The sequence below is a fragment of the Triturus cristatus genome, chromosome 5_1 (assembly GCF_964204655.1).
Source record: "Triturus cristatus chromosome 5_1, aTriCri1.1, whole genome shotgun sequence".
Lineage (NCBI taxonomy): Eukaryota > Metazoa > Chordata > Amphibia > Caudata > Salamandridae > Triturus > Triturus cristatus.
Genome location: NC_140587.1, coordinates 401685969 through 401700835, shown reverse-complemented (window position 1 = coordinate 401700835; position 14867 = coordinate 401685969). Strand labels below are relative to the sequence as shown.

Genomic DNA, 14867 nt, shown 5'->3' with positions numbered 1-14867 from the left:
CATGGACCAATGATTGTTGCACTTGTTATGACTAGTATCGGAACAGTATATGCAACACTGTACTCAAAGATTGTGATACCATCTTGTAGAATACCAATAGCACTACCAGCTGTATTAATAAATGTACCAGATCGGAAGGTGATTAATAGTGCTAATGGTATGTGTATATGATGTTTGAATTATTTGGTAATGCCTAATCAAAAGAGTTAAACAATGCATCACTGGGCACCAGTAACATTATGAAATTGCTTGTAGTTACTCAAGAAGGGACCCTTTTGAAAGTGTATTTTAAATCGCATCAGAGACTGCGTGACAGTGAACATGCATCTCACGATTATCATTTGCACACTGTACGAGATAATGCATAATTGTTTCTTGACCCTCTTGACTGTTGAGATGGTCTTCTTATTGCAGTTACATCTGCGTGTCAGTGAGCAGAAGACTGTCAGGACAACTTTCGTGCACCACTTTCTTCCCCAGCAACTTTGCACTGAAGACCAAGACTGCATGTCTGACTAAAGTGGTATCATCCTTCCACATACAGCAATCCATCATTCTGCCAGTGTTTTCCTCTCCGCCGCACCCCTGAAATGAGGACGAGAGGTTTTAGCTGTTTGACTCTTAGAGTCCTAAGCTGCTATATCAGATGAACGAAAGCGTTTCAAGTAGATGATCAGCTCTTTGTGTGATTTGCCATTGCTAAAAGAGGAAAGGCCGTACAAAAGAGGACTCTTGTGGATGTGGACTGTCTTAAGCATAAAAGTGTGCTGTGCAGTAGCCAAGGAGGATTCCTCCAGATCAAAGACCGCTACAGCAACATTAGCAAGGGGAGTTTCTGTCTTGGACATCTGTCAGATTGCGATCTTGGCATCAGTGCACATGTTCATCAAGCACCATTGCCTTGACAGTCAGATCCATAGAGCGTATCTTTTTCCCCGCTTGGTCCTGCAGTACTTTTTGGTCGAGGTCAATGCCACAGATCCTCCACCATTTGGTAATTACTGCTTTAGGTATCTCTTCTACAGGTGAGGAATCCATCAGGAATACAAGTTACTTACTTTCAGTAACACTCTATTTTGTGGCATTCTATCTAACTACAGATTCCTCACAATCCTCCCTTTCTGTGGAGTCGACATCTGCACAGTGTAAAACGGTCCCCAGCTATTTTTTGGCACAGTGTCACCTGCAGTTTCTCTGAGTTGATCTGCATCTGAGGGAACAGAAGATAAATGATTCAGCAAATAAGGGTGGCTCCTATATATAGCATATTTTTGTCCATACTGGAGCACAGTGAAGTTACCGCAAACTCAGGGGGCTTCACCTCATAGCCTGTGAGAGCGACTACTTTGAGGTTTCTGGATCCAGTCCAGTGCCTGAGAATATTCTAAAGGTGAGGAGTCTGCAGTTAGTGTACCGACAAAAATAAACGTTAATGAAGGTATATCACTTGTTCATCTTCCCACCTGTCCGACAACTGGCACCATTGTTTCTCAGGACCTTGTTGAAGAGGCCTTGTGTGTAGTCTGACATGAGAAAATTGTGACACTTCAGACGTATCAATAAAAACCTCTCCTTCAAAGCATACACCCTTGTGGCCTGAGCATTCTTCTCTGAGCCGATGAAGGGAATGGATTGAATGGAGACTGCAGCTGATTCATGTGGTTGACTTGCTAATCGAGATAGCCAAGTGTCAATAGTTAGGGATACTGAGCTTACCCTAGAGTTGAAGCTTTGATCATCTCGTTTAAACAGGAGTAAATGAAAATATTTTGATGTCTTAGATGTGCAGCTACTATCGCCATATCATTAGAGAACGCACTTCACTGACTTTAGACTGAAATGTAAGACTTCATACTGGAATTGTTTATTGCTTACTAAGAACCCAATAAATTGCTGATGTTTCACTGCAGTTGGAATATGGAAATAGGCGTCCTGAAGGACTACGCACTCTTAGATGTAAGGCAAGCATTCTGATTGGTTTTCTTTATCCATTTGTTGGCTTTCTTTAGAGAGAATGTGTCTGAACTCCTCTTTTCGCCTCTTTTTTCTCGAACCAGAAAGCAACAGGAAAAAATCTCTTTCCTTTTTGATGACAAGAGACCTCCTTCACGGGTGTTTACTTCCGGTTGGAGTTGCGCGTGTTGGAATTGCAGGACTTTCTGGAGGAGATTAGAAAATGATAGAGTAGCCATTCTGCACCATATTAAGCACTCGTCGGTGTTCTCTTTATTGTCTACCATTCTTCTAGACTCTTTGTAATCCATCCCCCCTACACCGGAGTAGTTAATGGCGATGGTGGAGGAGCAGAGAGGAGTCACTGTTTCCCTGGAGACTTTTCCTCTGCTAGCGAAGGATGATGGCGGCTATCTTTGCTGCTACTGTTGTTGCTGGGGCCAGGGAGGGAGGGGTTACGTGTGTGTGTGCGCGTGTGTTGAACATGCTGAGATTAGAAGTACCTGCCAAAGGATGTTGTTTTATGTATTTCTTTTTCAAGGCCCGCAGCTTTCAGCATCTCCCTCTCTGTCTTCATGCTGTGCATTTCATCGTCCGCTTGAGATCCAAACAAAATATTTCCTGAAAAGGGATTTTCACAGTCTACTGTTGTGCCTCTAGTTAGAAGCAGTTAGGCGAAGCCCAGAACAGTGCGTTAAAGCTGAGCCATGACAGAAGCAATGAGCACAATGTGTGCGGGATCTGTCACAGCACGGATAATCATGCCCATTGTCTCTCGGTAACTTCTTTGAAAAGCCCCCGAGAGAATCCCAAAGGGACCTGCCTAGCAAGGCATCAGAATCAGCTTATTTTCTTGGCAGCATCTGAAGGCCCACTCATCTTCCTGCCAGCTGAGCCCAGGTGCATGCCGTGTTTATCAGCAGTAACAAGATTATGGTGCTGTAGTGTGAGATTTCCTGGCTGCTGACACTCTCGGACCCTGTGAATCTGCTCTAAAGCAGGGAGGGTACTAATCTTGAAGGCTCATATTTCTTTAACCCCTTTTGACACTTTTTTAACTGAGGCAGAATTCAGAAACAACTACTTCACTGGCTAAAGGAGACCAGGATCTAAATGGAAACCATTTTTGTGAAAATTATCTCCTAAAATTAAGACATACAAAATATGTGATACTATGAAAGAAATGATTGTTTGTTGGCAACTAATATTTTAAAATGTGAGCTTCATTGTCAAGTTGTTTGCACACCGTTCTGTTTGTGTCAAAATGTAGCACATCCTGGGATTTATAGACCTATCCAGGAGGTGTTTGTTTTCTCGGTATTTTTTCTTCCCATTTCAAACTATTTATGTGCAAGTAACAGCCAATTTTAGTTTAATCTGGTCTTGGTGACTAGATTATTTTTTGTCCTGCTAGATATATTCCATTGTACAGTTTTAAATGTCAACATGTAAAACTCTGTTTGAAGTGCTTGCACTTGAACCTTCTAAAGTCTTTTTATATATTAAGAGCTATCCAGAGGCCTTAGCAAAAAAACAGTAAACCAGAGAATACGATGTGTCAGGTTGGTCATGTTCAAAAGAACAGTTTCTCCAAAATAGATCCCAGCGCAAAAGTCACATAACAGTAATATTTGTAATTCAGTAACGGAATTGCTAATTTTTCTCAATGACTCGTCTTTCTCTTTGCCTTCATGTGATTTGAAAAACATATTTTTTTTCGGATGCCTCCTTAGATATGGTTTACCAGTAAACTTTCAAGCGATGCTTCTTCAGCCTAACAAGAAGACTATGAAGAAGTTGAGGGAGGTTTTGTATGATTTATACAAGCACCTGGACAGCAGTGCTGCCTCTATCATAGATGTAAGTACCATTTAAATTATACATTATTGACATGGCAATGTTTGGGATTATGGAAGTGTTTATACATTTCTGGTCTTCTTGCGCCTTACATAGTGTGGCTTCAGGTTTGAAACTGCTGTGTACATCAATCTGTTTTGCCACACATTAATTTTCAGGAAAGCCACATTTGTAGAATAATACTTTTATGAAGCGTTTGCAAGAAACCTACATTAGATATGTTAGCAGACAGCACAAACTTTACCCATTTGTCATTCCCAATGAGTGATGAGTCAAATCTTGCTGAACAAAGGAGAAGTTAATTCCTCATTTGATGATGACTTCTTTTGTCATCCAACTCCAAATGTCATTCACAACGCCTCTGGTAGCGTTTGAAAGTAGTGAAGTAATTTCAATAGACGTAGGTGCCTGCTGAGACAACAACTGACAGTTTGTTATACTTTTATAATTTATATTTTGTAAGCATAGTGTGTTTTTCGCTGCTTTAGTCTTGCTTCTTGGGTTGCTCTAGTAAAAGGTTATAATCGAGAACTTTAGTCTTATTTGATGTACTGGTTGTGGTTTTGCAGCACATATATACTTCTCATCTGACAGTAAGGGGTGTCCTCTCCATGCCACTCCAGAAGAAACGTCCCTATGATGTCGCACTCCACAAACTTGACAGACAATACGACCACTTAGCGGTATGTCAACAAACAAGGGGGAGTAGGGTCTCGGGTCCTCTGCCGAGAAGCCCTGAAGACCTGGTCACTATCGGACGACCAGAGTATGCATCATCTTGCCACTCACTAGCTGCTTCTACACCTCGGAATAGTGAAGAGTATCTTTGTTCTATGAGGCATGCCCCATGTGGAGCTCTTAGCTGCCGGTTCCATTTCCCGTTGTCTAAAGCTCTGCACTTCCAGTATCTGATGCAAAGAGCATTAGGGGACGCGTTTTGGTTGAAGTGGCACTTTTTTTTCCACTACGCATCTCCTTCTATATCTTTGATTCCTCGGGTTCTGAAGAAGATATGTCAGGTCAGGCTCCAAATCAATCACCGACCTTCTGAACCTGTCTCTGTGTCCCCCTCTTCCTCTTGCGTCAAGGTAGACTTAATTTCTCAGTCAAAAGCGGAAATTCTCCACCAAAATAATCAGAACATTCATCTTCAGGCTGGTGATTGAGCGGATCGCTTGACTGCCTTTCAGCTGCCTGATGATGTAGTGGATGTATCTTATCCGCACATTGTCACTCAACTAATCAGTTTACTGTTTCATGGGCTAAGTTTGTGGATTCATGCGTAGATCACCAGATTGATCTCTTGAAAACGCGACTGACCGACATCCTCAGAGTTGCGTTTTCAGCAGCACAGGGAGGCTCTGCTATGGGTATGATGAAAGATGTGGGTATTATCAGGAAGCCTTGTCTACCTTCCTCTTTGTACCAGATCACCACCCCCTTTCAGTCCTCCATTGTTCTGCATTCGTGAAAGGCTCAACCAATATGTTTCCTCCGAATCCTTTTGTTACACCACAGTGGGGGTTAAATCTGGTTGCATCTTTCTTGATTGGAGCTCTGTTTGAGCATCTCCATAGTTGTTCATTACATCTTTTATCTATTCTGGCATATTTTCTTCTTGCTATCACTACTGCTAGGCATGTCAATAAGTTGCAAGCACTGTCCGTCAAGCTCCCATTCACTAGTTTCTACTCCGACAAGTTTGTCTTCTGACCCAGAGCTGCTTTCCTTCTGAAGGTGGTGACTCCCTACCATATGAGGCTTTCGTAGGGTATGTAGACAGCAACAAAGTGGCAGCAGTGCACAGAAGGACATTGTCGAGATGGATGCATTTAGGTATCAAAATCTGCTATTAGATGACCCTTAAAGATCCATCGTAGGGCATTCAGGCTCATTTTGAGGGAGCCAAATCCTCCACGTCTGCATTGACTAAGAAGGTTCCTGTAAGTGAAATCTGCAGTGCGGCCACTTGGACATACCTTCACACCTTTGCTAAGCACTATTGCCGACATTTGGAGGTGAGTAGGAGATGGGTATTTCGTTAGGTTTGTGCTACAGGACATCATGGTACAACCATCAAGGCCCTCTACCCTGTAAGTGGATATTGTTTGGGAATCTATTTAAGAGGTGAGGAATATTCAGGTAGAACTATCCATCCTGATAGAAAGTTACTTACCTACGGTAACAATATTTTTTGTGCATAGTATATATACCTGCAGCTTCCTCACCTATCTCTCCCATTTGATGGATCGATGGATGGATATGGGTCAGAAATAAGATTCTAATTTTCTGTTGTTGCACCTTAGATCTTATCCGATGTCAGTCTCAATGTGCTGCCTCACAGGCGCAGACAATATGGATGAGAAACTGACAGTGGGGGTGCTATCGAGTTTGCACAATCACAGGAATGTCAATTGTGGCAAAGCACGGAGCTGGTATTCCTTACCGTGAGGGGACAGCAATTGAGAAGGTTTTCCGGACCAGTCAGGCAGGTGGGAGATAATCAAGATGGGAGTAATCTGGAGGTAGATAGTATTCACCAGAAATATGGAGACTGCAGGTCAATAACTTTTTCTTATGGTGGAACAATTGCAAAACTTTCACCAGAGTTCAAAGTAGGCTTTCCAATTAGAAGGAACAACTTTTACTGTTTTTTTATTTCAATTTTTAAAAAGTGTTTGTTTTGCTTAATGGGGCAGTCATGCTTCTGTTTACATGCCTGTACTTTCCATATTCATCTGACATGCCGCCCCTTTCATTTTTGAATTGCATGCCTTTCTTTTACACTAACCTGGTGTGAGTAAAAGCCTTGAAATGCACTGTCAAAATCAGATGAATGCTAAAATTCACTTAGATACTTTAAGTCTGAGGATTTATCATAAGATATATCATTTGTATGTGGTATTCGTATATCACAAATGTAGGTGAAAGCTGTGTGCTGTACAGCCGCAAAGATGCAGTAACAAGCTAGGTTCTAAGAGGGTATTCTTACTGCATTGTGATGTAATGTAGATTCTCTTTTCATGTCTGATGAGGCCACCCAAGAACAAAAATATTCGCTCTCTGGTTATTGGATGGTCTATGACCGTTAACAAAGTCTATGCCTTCTGGACTGAAAAGGTTTGTTCTTTCAAACTTAACATTATAGATCCTTAGATGCTCCATGTCTCTGGTGGCCCCCCTTTTGGCAAGGACCATTTCTTGTTGTCTTCAAAACAAACGCTCAAGACTACTAGCTATTACCTATGGAGCTCTTTTGACCCTTACAGTTTAAAGAGCATCTTAACACACAGGAGGTACACATGAATGTTTTATTAGGCAAGTGATCTTGGAGCAAAGAATCTTGGCAGCATAGTTATAAACCAGGTGGCCTTCAGGATGGGCACAATACTAGAGCACCATCCCATGTTTCCAGTATAATAACAGTAACATATCCTTTTGACAATTCGGAAAGTCCACACATTAGGTAAGGTTAGTGTCTTGTTGCACTCATCCTTTGTGGGAGTCCCCCTCCACCACCCTACCTCGCTTTTACTAGGCATTTTATGTTCCAGTATTTTTAAATTAATCTGAGGACTTGATTACCAGGAGGAAGGTGCTTTGTGTAAATATGCCAATTTATGAGGGTGGGCTAGTGTTGATGAATGAAGAGGAGGGTGGTGAGAGAGAGCCCCCCTGGTTAATATTTAGTAAGGCAGTTACGTTTCTAACAATCTCCTGGAGTGTCTAGATGTCACCTAACATGTGCCATATGATTCTTCAGTACACTTCTAGTAAGGTTGAGTTTATTGTATTCCTGGTCCAGTGCATTCTCTCTTTTGAGCATGTATCTTTTCATGTGACTATGCTTTTCCTTATTAAATTTTTCACATTTACAGTTTTATTAAAATCCAGACACCATTCTATATAAATATTGCTGATTGAAAATAAAAGCTGAACATACAAGATAAAATCTATGCTCGAGGCATATGAGCTGCAGAATTCACACTGTGTGCATAGATCGCCATCTGGTGTTGGGCTCGGATGCTTGCACCTTGTTGTTGTCTTGGAAGAAGTCTTTTGTAGTCACGAGATAGGTGACTCCTCGCTTGGATGATAGAGCGTATGGGAATCGACTCCATCCTCAGATTGTGTTTTTTCCGCCATCGGGTTCAGATGTAACTTCAGCGCTTCAGTTTGGTACCGTGTTAACCAACCCTTTTTGACGCCCAAACCATCACAAACTTGACGGTATTGTTTTAGTTCGCGTGCCTTTCGACGCGCTAACTCAAATACGCTATTCCGGTTGTCGACGCGTGCCGCTGGGCCTATCGACGCTTTTCGGGCCTAAGGCTAATGGAAAGGACTCCATTCAAAAAATGCCCCCAGTGTGGAGCTAAATTCCCACACAGCGACCAACACAAGGTCTGCAACCTCTGTCTCTCGCCCGAGCATGAGGAGAAAATTTGCCAAGCCTGCGCCTCCTTACGGTCCAAGAAGACTATCCATGATCGCCGGGCTCCACGACACGTTAAGGCGCAACAGGCTGCACCGGTGCCAGAAGACATCTTCGATGAAGGCGCCGATGTTCTGGAGGCAGAGGATTCGGAGGATCGGGACATCGTTTCCGAGGCAGACGATTAAGATGACCACATCACTCTAGGTCAACGAGTGAGTACAATTGCCCCTGCCCCGACCCCACCCGAAAAAAAGGCGGCTCCGGTCAAGACTTCGCCTGCAGGCCGCAGGCGTGACCGAAACAAAGCTTCAGAAGCCCTGCCCCCGGGCCCGGCTCCGAAGACAAAGAAAAAGTCTTCCAGCGGCTCAGGACCGAGCAAGCCGCATATCAGTGCCCCACAGACACCATCGGCACCGTAGTCGGGAGCACATCCTACTCCCACAGTCTCCAAAAAGGCCTCGGCACCGAACACCTTGACACCGAAAGAACAAAAGGCCTCGGATTTGAAACCAAAACACTCGGACCCGAAAACGATTTCAGACTCGACACTGAAGCTGAAAGATCCAAAAACCCCTTCAAAGGCTCCAGAGCAAAAATCTAAATCCCGCTCGGAACCAAAAAAATTGGTGCCGAAAGCGACTATCGAAGAGGAAGAACTTTTTCTGCCGGATCCCATCGATCCGAAACAAAAAACTCTCCAAGTGGACCCTAAGACAGGCCATATTGTCAGCATTCCACTCAAGAAGAGGAAACTGGACACCCCACGCACATCCCTGAGGTGCCTGTGAAGAAAAGAGACTGTGCAACTTCACCCTTAAGACCCTCTTCTCCTGTTCTTCCTACTAAGCCTTCCTCTCCTCCAAAGTTTCCCATACTTCCCCCATATTCACCACCACCACAGGATGATGATGATTTAGGGGGTGGGGGAGGCAACAATGACCCTTTTACTGACCCTGATGATGACACAGACATACCACAGGACACATGGGATGACTATGATGACCCAGTCGATCCTCCGGACCTTCCTGATCCTGATGCATAACCAACAAAGTCATCTCCCCCAGATGACAATATTGGCTTTAGTCAGCTCATTGATAGGGCTGCCCAGTACCATGGTGTTCAAATGCATTCCGACCCCACAGAGGAAGACTTCCTAATAGACACTTTTGTAGTCACAAAAGACATTACAAATGTTACCCATGTTAAAAGGCGTCATTAAACATGCCCCAGAGATATTCAAATACCCTGTAAGGGCTAGAATTCTCAATCCTCGAGTTGCCGCCCAGGCAGCTAATCACTGGAGGATAGCTAATGCGCAGGCATTGCTTGCCAGGTATGATAGGGCTCATTATGACGAGCTTGAAACCACAATGCAGCATTTGCCTGACTAATATAAAGCCAAAGCTAATGATTTGGTTCTGGAGGGCAAGTTAATAACAAATGCATCAATTAAGTGTGCCCTCGATGCAGCAGACACCGCATCTAGATCCATCAACACTAGTGTGTTACTAAGAAGACATGCCTGGCTGCGCATTTCTGGGTTCAAACAATACGTGCAAACTACTATCCTCAATCAGTCGTTCAATCACGAACAACTTTTTGGCCCAGCTGTGGATACAGCTTTAGAAAAAATGAAAAAGGACACGGAGACTGCTAAATCCATGGGAGCATTACAGTCTCCATCTTCACAAGGCTCCTTTCGGCACTTCTTTTATAGAGGAGCATCCAAAACTTCCGGTCGGAGCGAGACTCACAGTTCCAACCTGTTTGGAATTCCATCACTACAGGCAAGTGGGTAAGACAAATTATCCAGTATGGTTACTGCCTGGAACTTACTGCAACTCCCCCCAACATACCGCCCAAACAACATCCGATGTCCACGGAACATCTGACACTCCTGAAACAGGAAGTTCACTCAGTGCTTCAAAAGCATGCAATCGAACTAGTTCCCTTAGAGCATCATGGAACAGGAGTTTACTCCCTGTATTTACTCATCCCCAAAAAAGACGGTTCTCTAAGACCAATACTGGACCTCAGACCTCTCAATCTTTACGTACAGTCAGATCATTTTCACATGATCACTCTTCAACAAGTCCTTCCACTGCTTCAACAAGGCAACTTCCTTGCCACACAAGACCTCAAGGACGCCTACTTCCATATTCCCATACACCCTGCTTACAGGAAATATCTAAGGTTCACAGTGGACAGCCAACACTATCAGTTCAAAGTTCTCCCGTTCGGGGTGACCACAGTACCCAGAGTGTTCACAAAGTTCCTTGCGGTAGTAGCAGCGCACTTGCGAAGGCAGCAAATCCATGTATTTCCATACCTCGACGACTGGCTGATAAAAACCAAGTCATACAACTAATGTGTTCACCACACTTATCAAACTATTCAGCTGCTATACAGCTTGGGGTTCACAGTGAACTACAAGTCACACCTTCAACCCTCCTATCTACATCAGTACCTGGGAGCCACAATAGACACTTCCAAAGATCTAGCATACCCCAATCCAGCCAGGATAGCCAGTATGCAAACCCTCATCACCAAATTTCAGCCCCAACACTCTCTTCCATGCCGAGTGTTTATGCAACTCATAGGAATGATGGCCTCTTGCATTTTCATTGTACCTCACGCAAGACTTCAAATGCGCCCTTTACAGGAATGCTTAGCACGTCAGTGGAACCAGGCTCAAGGTCTACTTAAGATCTGGTGTTGGTGGACAGCCGCACACATCCCTCTTTGCAATGGTGGAACACACAAAACCTTTCCAGAGGCCAGCCGTTCCTAGAGCCAGTTCCACAGATAGTGCTAACAGTGGACGTATCACTCACAGGCTGGGGAGCCCATCTCCTAAACCACACAATTCAGGGCAAGTGGACCACTCAACAAAAACAGCTCCACATCAATCACCTAGAATTACTAGCAATATTTCTAGCGCTAAAGTCATTCCAAGTACATCTCCTCCACAAAACTGTCCTAGTCCGCACCGACAATACATACAAAAACAAGGAGGAACACACTCGTTGCAGCTGTCTCAACTGGCGCAAAGCATATGGAGATGGGCCATTCCACAAAACATATATCTTCTGGCAGAACATCTTCCAGGAGTGAGAAATCAGATTGCGGATCTATTGAGTCATCAGACTCAGCTGATGCGGATGAAGTTCCCATTTGTGTAAGTTCTGCAACCCTTTTTCCATATGTGGGGCCACCCAGACATAGATCTGTTTGCCACACACGCAAACGCAAAATGCCCAACCTTCGCCGCCAGGTACCCACACCCGTTGTCCAAGGGCAATGCGATATGGATGAACTGGTTAGGCAGATTTGCATACGCTTTTCCACCACTCCCACTCATTCCACTAGTAGTACGCAAACTCAAACAGCAGTCTCTCAAGATGATCCTGGTTGCTCCCACATGAGCACGGCAACCATGGTTTACAACACTACTCGAACTCTCAGTAGTTCCACACCAAAAACTACGTCTCTCCCCAAGACTGCTCACACAGAACCAAAGGAGAGATAAGGCACCCAGATCCAACACAACTGAATCTAGCAATCTGGCTCCAGAAATCCTAGAGTTCGGTTACCTCAACCTTCCACCCGACTGTATGAACATTATTAAAGAAGCCAGACGCCCCTCTACAAGAGCTTGCTATGCAGCTAAATGGAAAAGATTAGTAATTTACTGCAATAACAACAAAATTGACCCGCTAGATTCTTCAATTCAAAACATCATTTGCTATTTGCTGCATCTACAAAGATGCAATCTGGCATACTTATCTATAAGACTACATCTGGCTGCCCTTGCCGCCTACCCACAAAACAGACAACATTTGTCCATTGTTTAGAGTACCTGCTATCAAAGCCTTTATGGAAGGCCTTAAAAGGATAATTCCACCCAGACTGCCACCCTCTCCGGTGTGGAACCTAAACATTGTTCTTTCTAGACTCATGGGTCCCCCATTTGAGCCATTACACAAATGCGAATTACAATTCCTTACATGGAAAGTAGCTTTCCTTGTCGCAATCACCTCTCTCAGGAGAGTGAGATCCAGGCTTTAACCATACAAGAGCCGTTCTTACAAATACATCGTAACAAGGTGGTTCTTAGGGCAAATCCAGAATGTCTTCCCAAAGTAATCTCTGCTTTTCATCTTAATCAAACAGTAGAGTTACCAGTATTTTTCCAAAACCCTGATTCGGTAGCGGAAAGAGCTCTTCACGCGCTTAACATCAAAAGAGCTTTGCTTTATTACATAGACAGGACTATAGCCTTCAGAAAAAGAAACAACTGTTTGTGGCTTTGTCTCCACCTCATAAGGGCAACCCCATCTCCAAAGCTGGAATTGCAAGGTGGCTAGTCAAATGCATTCAAATATGCTACCAAAAAGCAAAACATACATTAACAATTCCCCCTTGGGAGCATTCAACTCGTGAACTAGGGGCTTCCATGGCATTCTTAGGGAACATTCCCCTAGAAGACATTTGTAAGGCAGCAACATGGTCTATTTATTTATTTGAAGGGTTTTATATAGCGCTGGCTAGACCCGAAGGTATCGGAGCGCTTTACATGAATATCAGACCATAGTTGCAGGTTACATCATTACAAGATTACACAGTTTCAGAACATAGTTACATAGTTACATGTTAGGTCGAGAAAAACAATAAGAACATATACGTAAGCGAAAGAGCTGGCATGGGGGAGATTCAGGGGAGAGGGGGTAGGAGCATGGGAAGTAGACAAAGAATGAAGGAGGGAAAGAGGTGGGGGAGGGAGAGAGACAGAGTATGAAAGAGGAGGGGAGGGTGATGGGGGCAGGGGAAGTGGAATCATTCCCACATCTCCGTTGCATAAGGCTCCCTTGACGCAGTGGAATCTCTCAGAGGGGTCTCTGAGACTCCAGAGATCCTTCCCCAACAAGGGGAGAGAGAGAGAGTGCTTTGGCAAGGGGGGGCCATACCATAACCTCAACTGTGAGTGGCTCCCTTGACGCTGTGGACTCTCTCAGAGGGGTAACTGAGACTCCAGAGTATGAATATTGGATCTTTCCCCAACAAGGGGAGAAGGAGTGCTTAGACAAAGGGCACAAGGGACAGGGCGTTAGGAGGAGGGTCGGAACTGGCAGGTCAACAGAGGGGGAACATAAGACAGAAAAAGACCGGGTCCTCGAAAGGCAAGGGTCAGGGAGAACCGGGAGACAAAGAAAGGGAGTCAGCGAGTTGTAGAGTCCCACAAGGAAGAGATACAGATAGAAGAAAAGGAAATGTATAAGTTGTGGAGTAACTCAGGGGAGAGATGCAAACGGGTAAGCTCAAAATCGCAAAATAGTGATAGTAAGTAAAACAAACTACTACATATTTTGGTGGTTAGAGTTGTGTCTCTGCAGATAGAAAATGTACTCAGGATTCCATTATCATAACGATTAGGCTAAAAACGATTATATAATATTTATCTACAGAGTGAACGGAGAAACAAGACATCAAAGGGGGTAGAGAGAGGGTGGGAGGGGGAGATGAGATGGGTGATAGGAGAGACGGTATCTACGGAGTGAAAGGATAAACAAGACATCTAAGGGGGTAGAGTGAGGGAGGGAGGGAGAGGGAGATGAGATAGGTGATAGGAGAGACGGGGGCCTGGGGGGGAGGGGCTAGAACGAGATAAGGCAGTCCAGCCGAGGAGCAATGTCTGAAGGTCGGCAGGATGAGGTCCAACGGACCGAGGGGGAGGAAAAGAAGAAACAAAATGGTGGCTCCGTGCCGAGGATATCGAAGGACAGCCGTTATAGGATGCACGATGCAGAATATCACCAGTACAATCTTGTTCTCAATGCGAGTGGGAGGTGGCCTAAAATAGGGGAACGATTTAATATTACTACGAATAACACTCCTAAAGTAGGGGAACCGGTATAATACTCCAGGCAATGCATAAAAGAACACAATTACATCAAAAATATTAGTACAGCCATTAAAATAGAGTAGCCAATGCATAAAAGAGAAAAGTTACATAACAAATTAGAATTAAGTCAGAAAAATAGGGTGGCCATGATTAGTTATGATTAAGATTTAGGAGCAACATCAGCAAAAGCAAATACGTTTTTTTTTTTACTCAAAACATAGTTAATGAAGCACCTATCAAAACACAGGTAATGAAACACCTATCACCTGTGATAGGGATGAACTGGCTAGCCTTTGAATACTTATTGCGGCCACTAGATGGTGCTCAAGGTTAGAACAAGAATCCGCCTCCTCTGTTACTAGAAACAAAGGTTTAGGGGCAGCGGAGATAGTCGAGGCAATTATAAGGCGGTGGACAAGCCCAGCTTACAGAGCCAGTAAAATAAATAGTTCCAGGAGCAAGAAATGCAACAGAAAGCAGCAATTTTGCATGAGAGCAAAAAAAAGTCACAAAATGGTGGGCAGATAGACGGCAGTCAATGAAAGTCAGGGGAGCAGGGATGAAGATAGGCACCACACCAGCATCATCCGGTCAAAAGTTAAAGTTCATCAGGCCGAGCGTAGTGAACAGCTGGGGCCTCAGCCAGTGATAATGGGAGACCTCCGTTGTAGACAAATGCCAGGGAAGCGTCTCAGAAGGCAGGTCAAAGCAAAAAAG

The 14867-nt window shown here is 44.1% G+C and overlaps 1 protein-coding gene across 2 annotated transcripts in view; it reads left to right on the top strand.

The window, feature by feature from the left end:
* The window catches only part of ATP6V1C1 (ATPase H+ transporting V1 subunit C1), a 354471-nt gene that overhangs the window by 318525 nt on the left and 21079 nt on the right, over positions 1 to 14867 (top strand). For both annotated transcript variants that reach the window (XM_085605130.1, XM_085605131.1), the window contains exon 12: positions 3687 to 3813. In XM_085605130.1, the coding sequence (XP_085461256.1) occupies positions 3687 to 3813 (127 nt within the window). The remainder of the gene's footprint in view (positions 1 to 3686; positions 3814 to 14867) is intronic.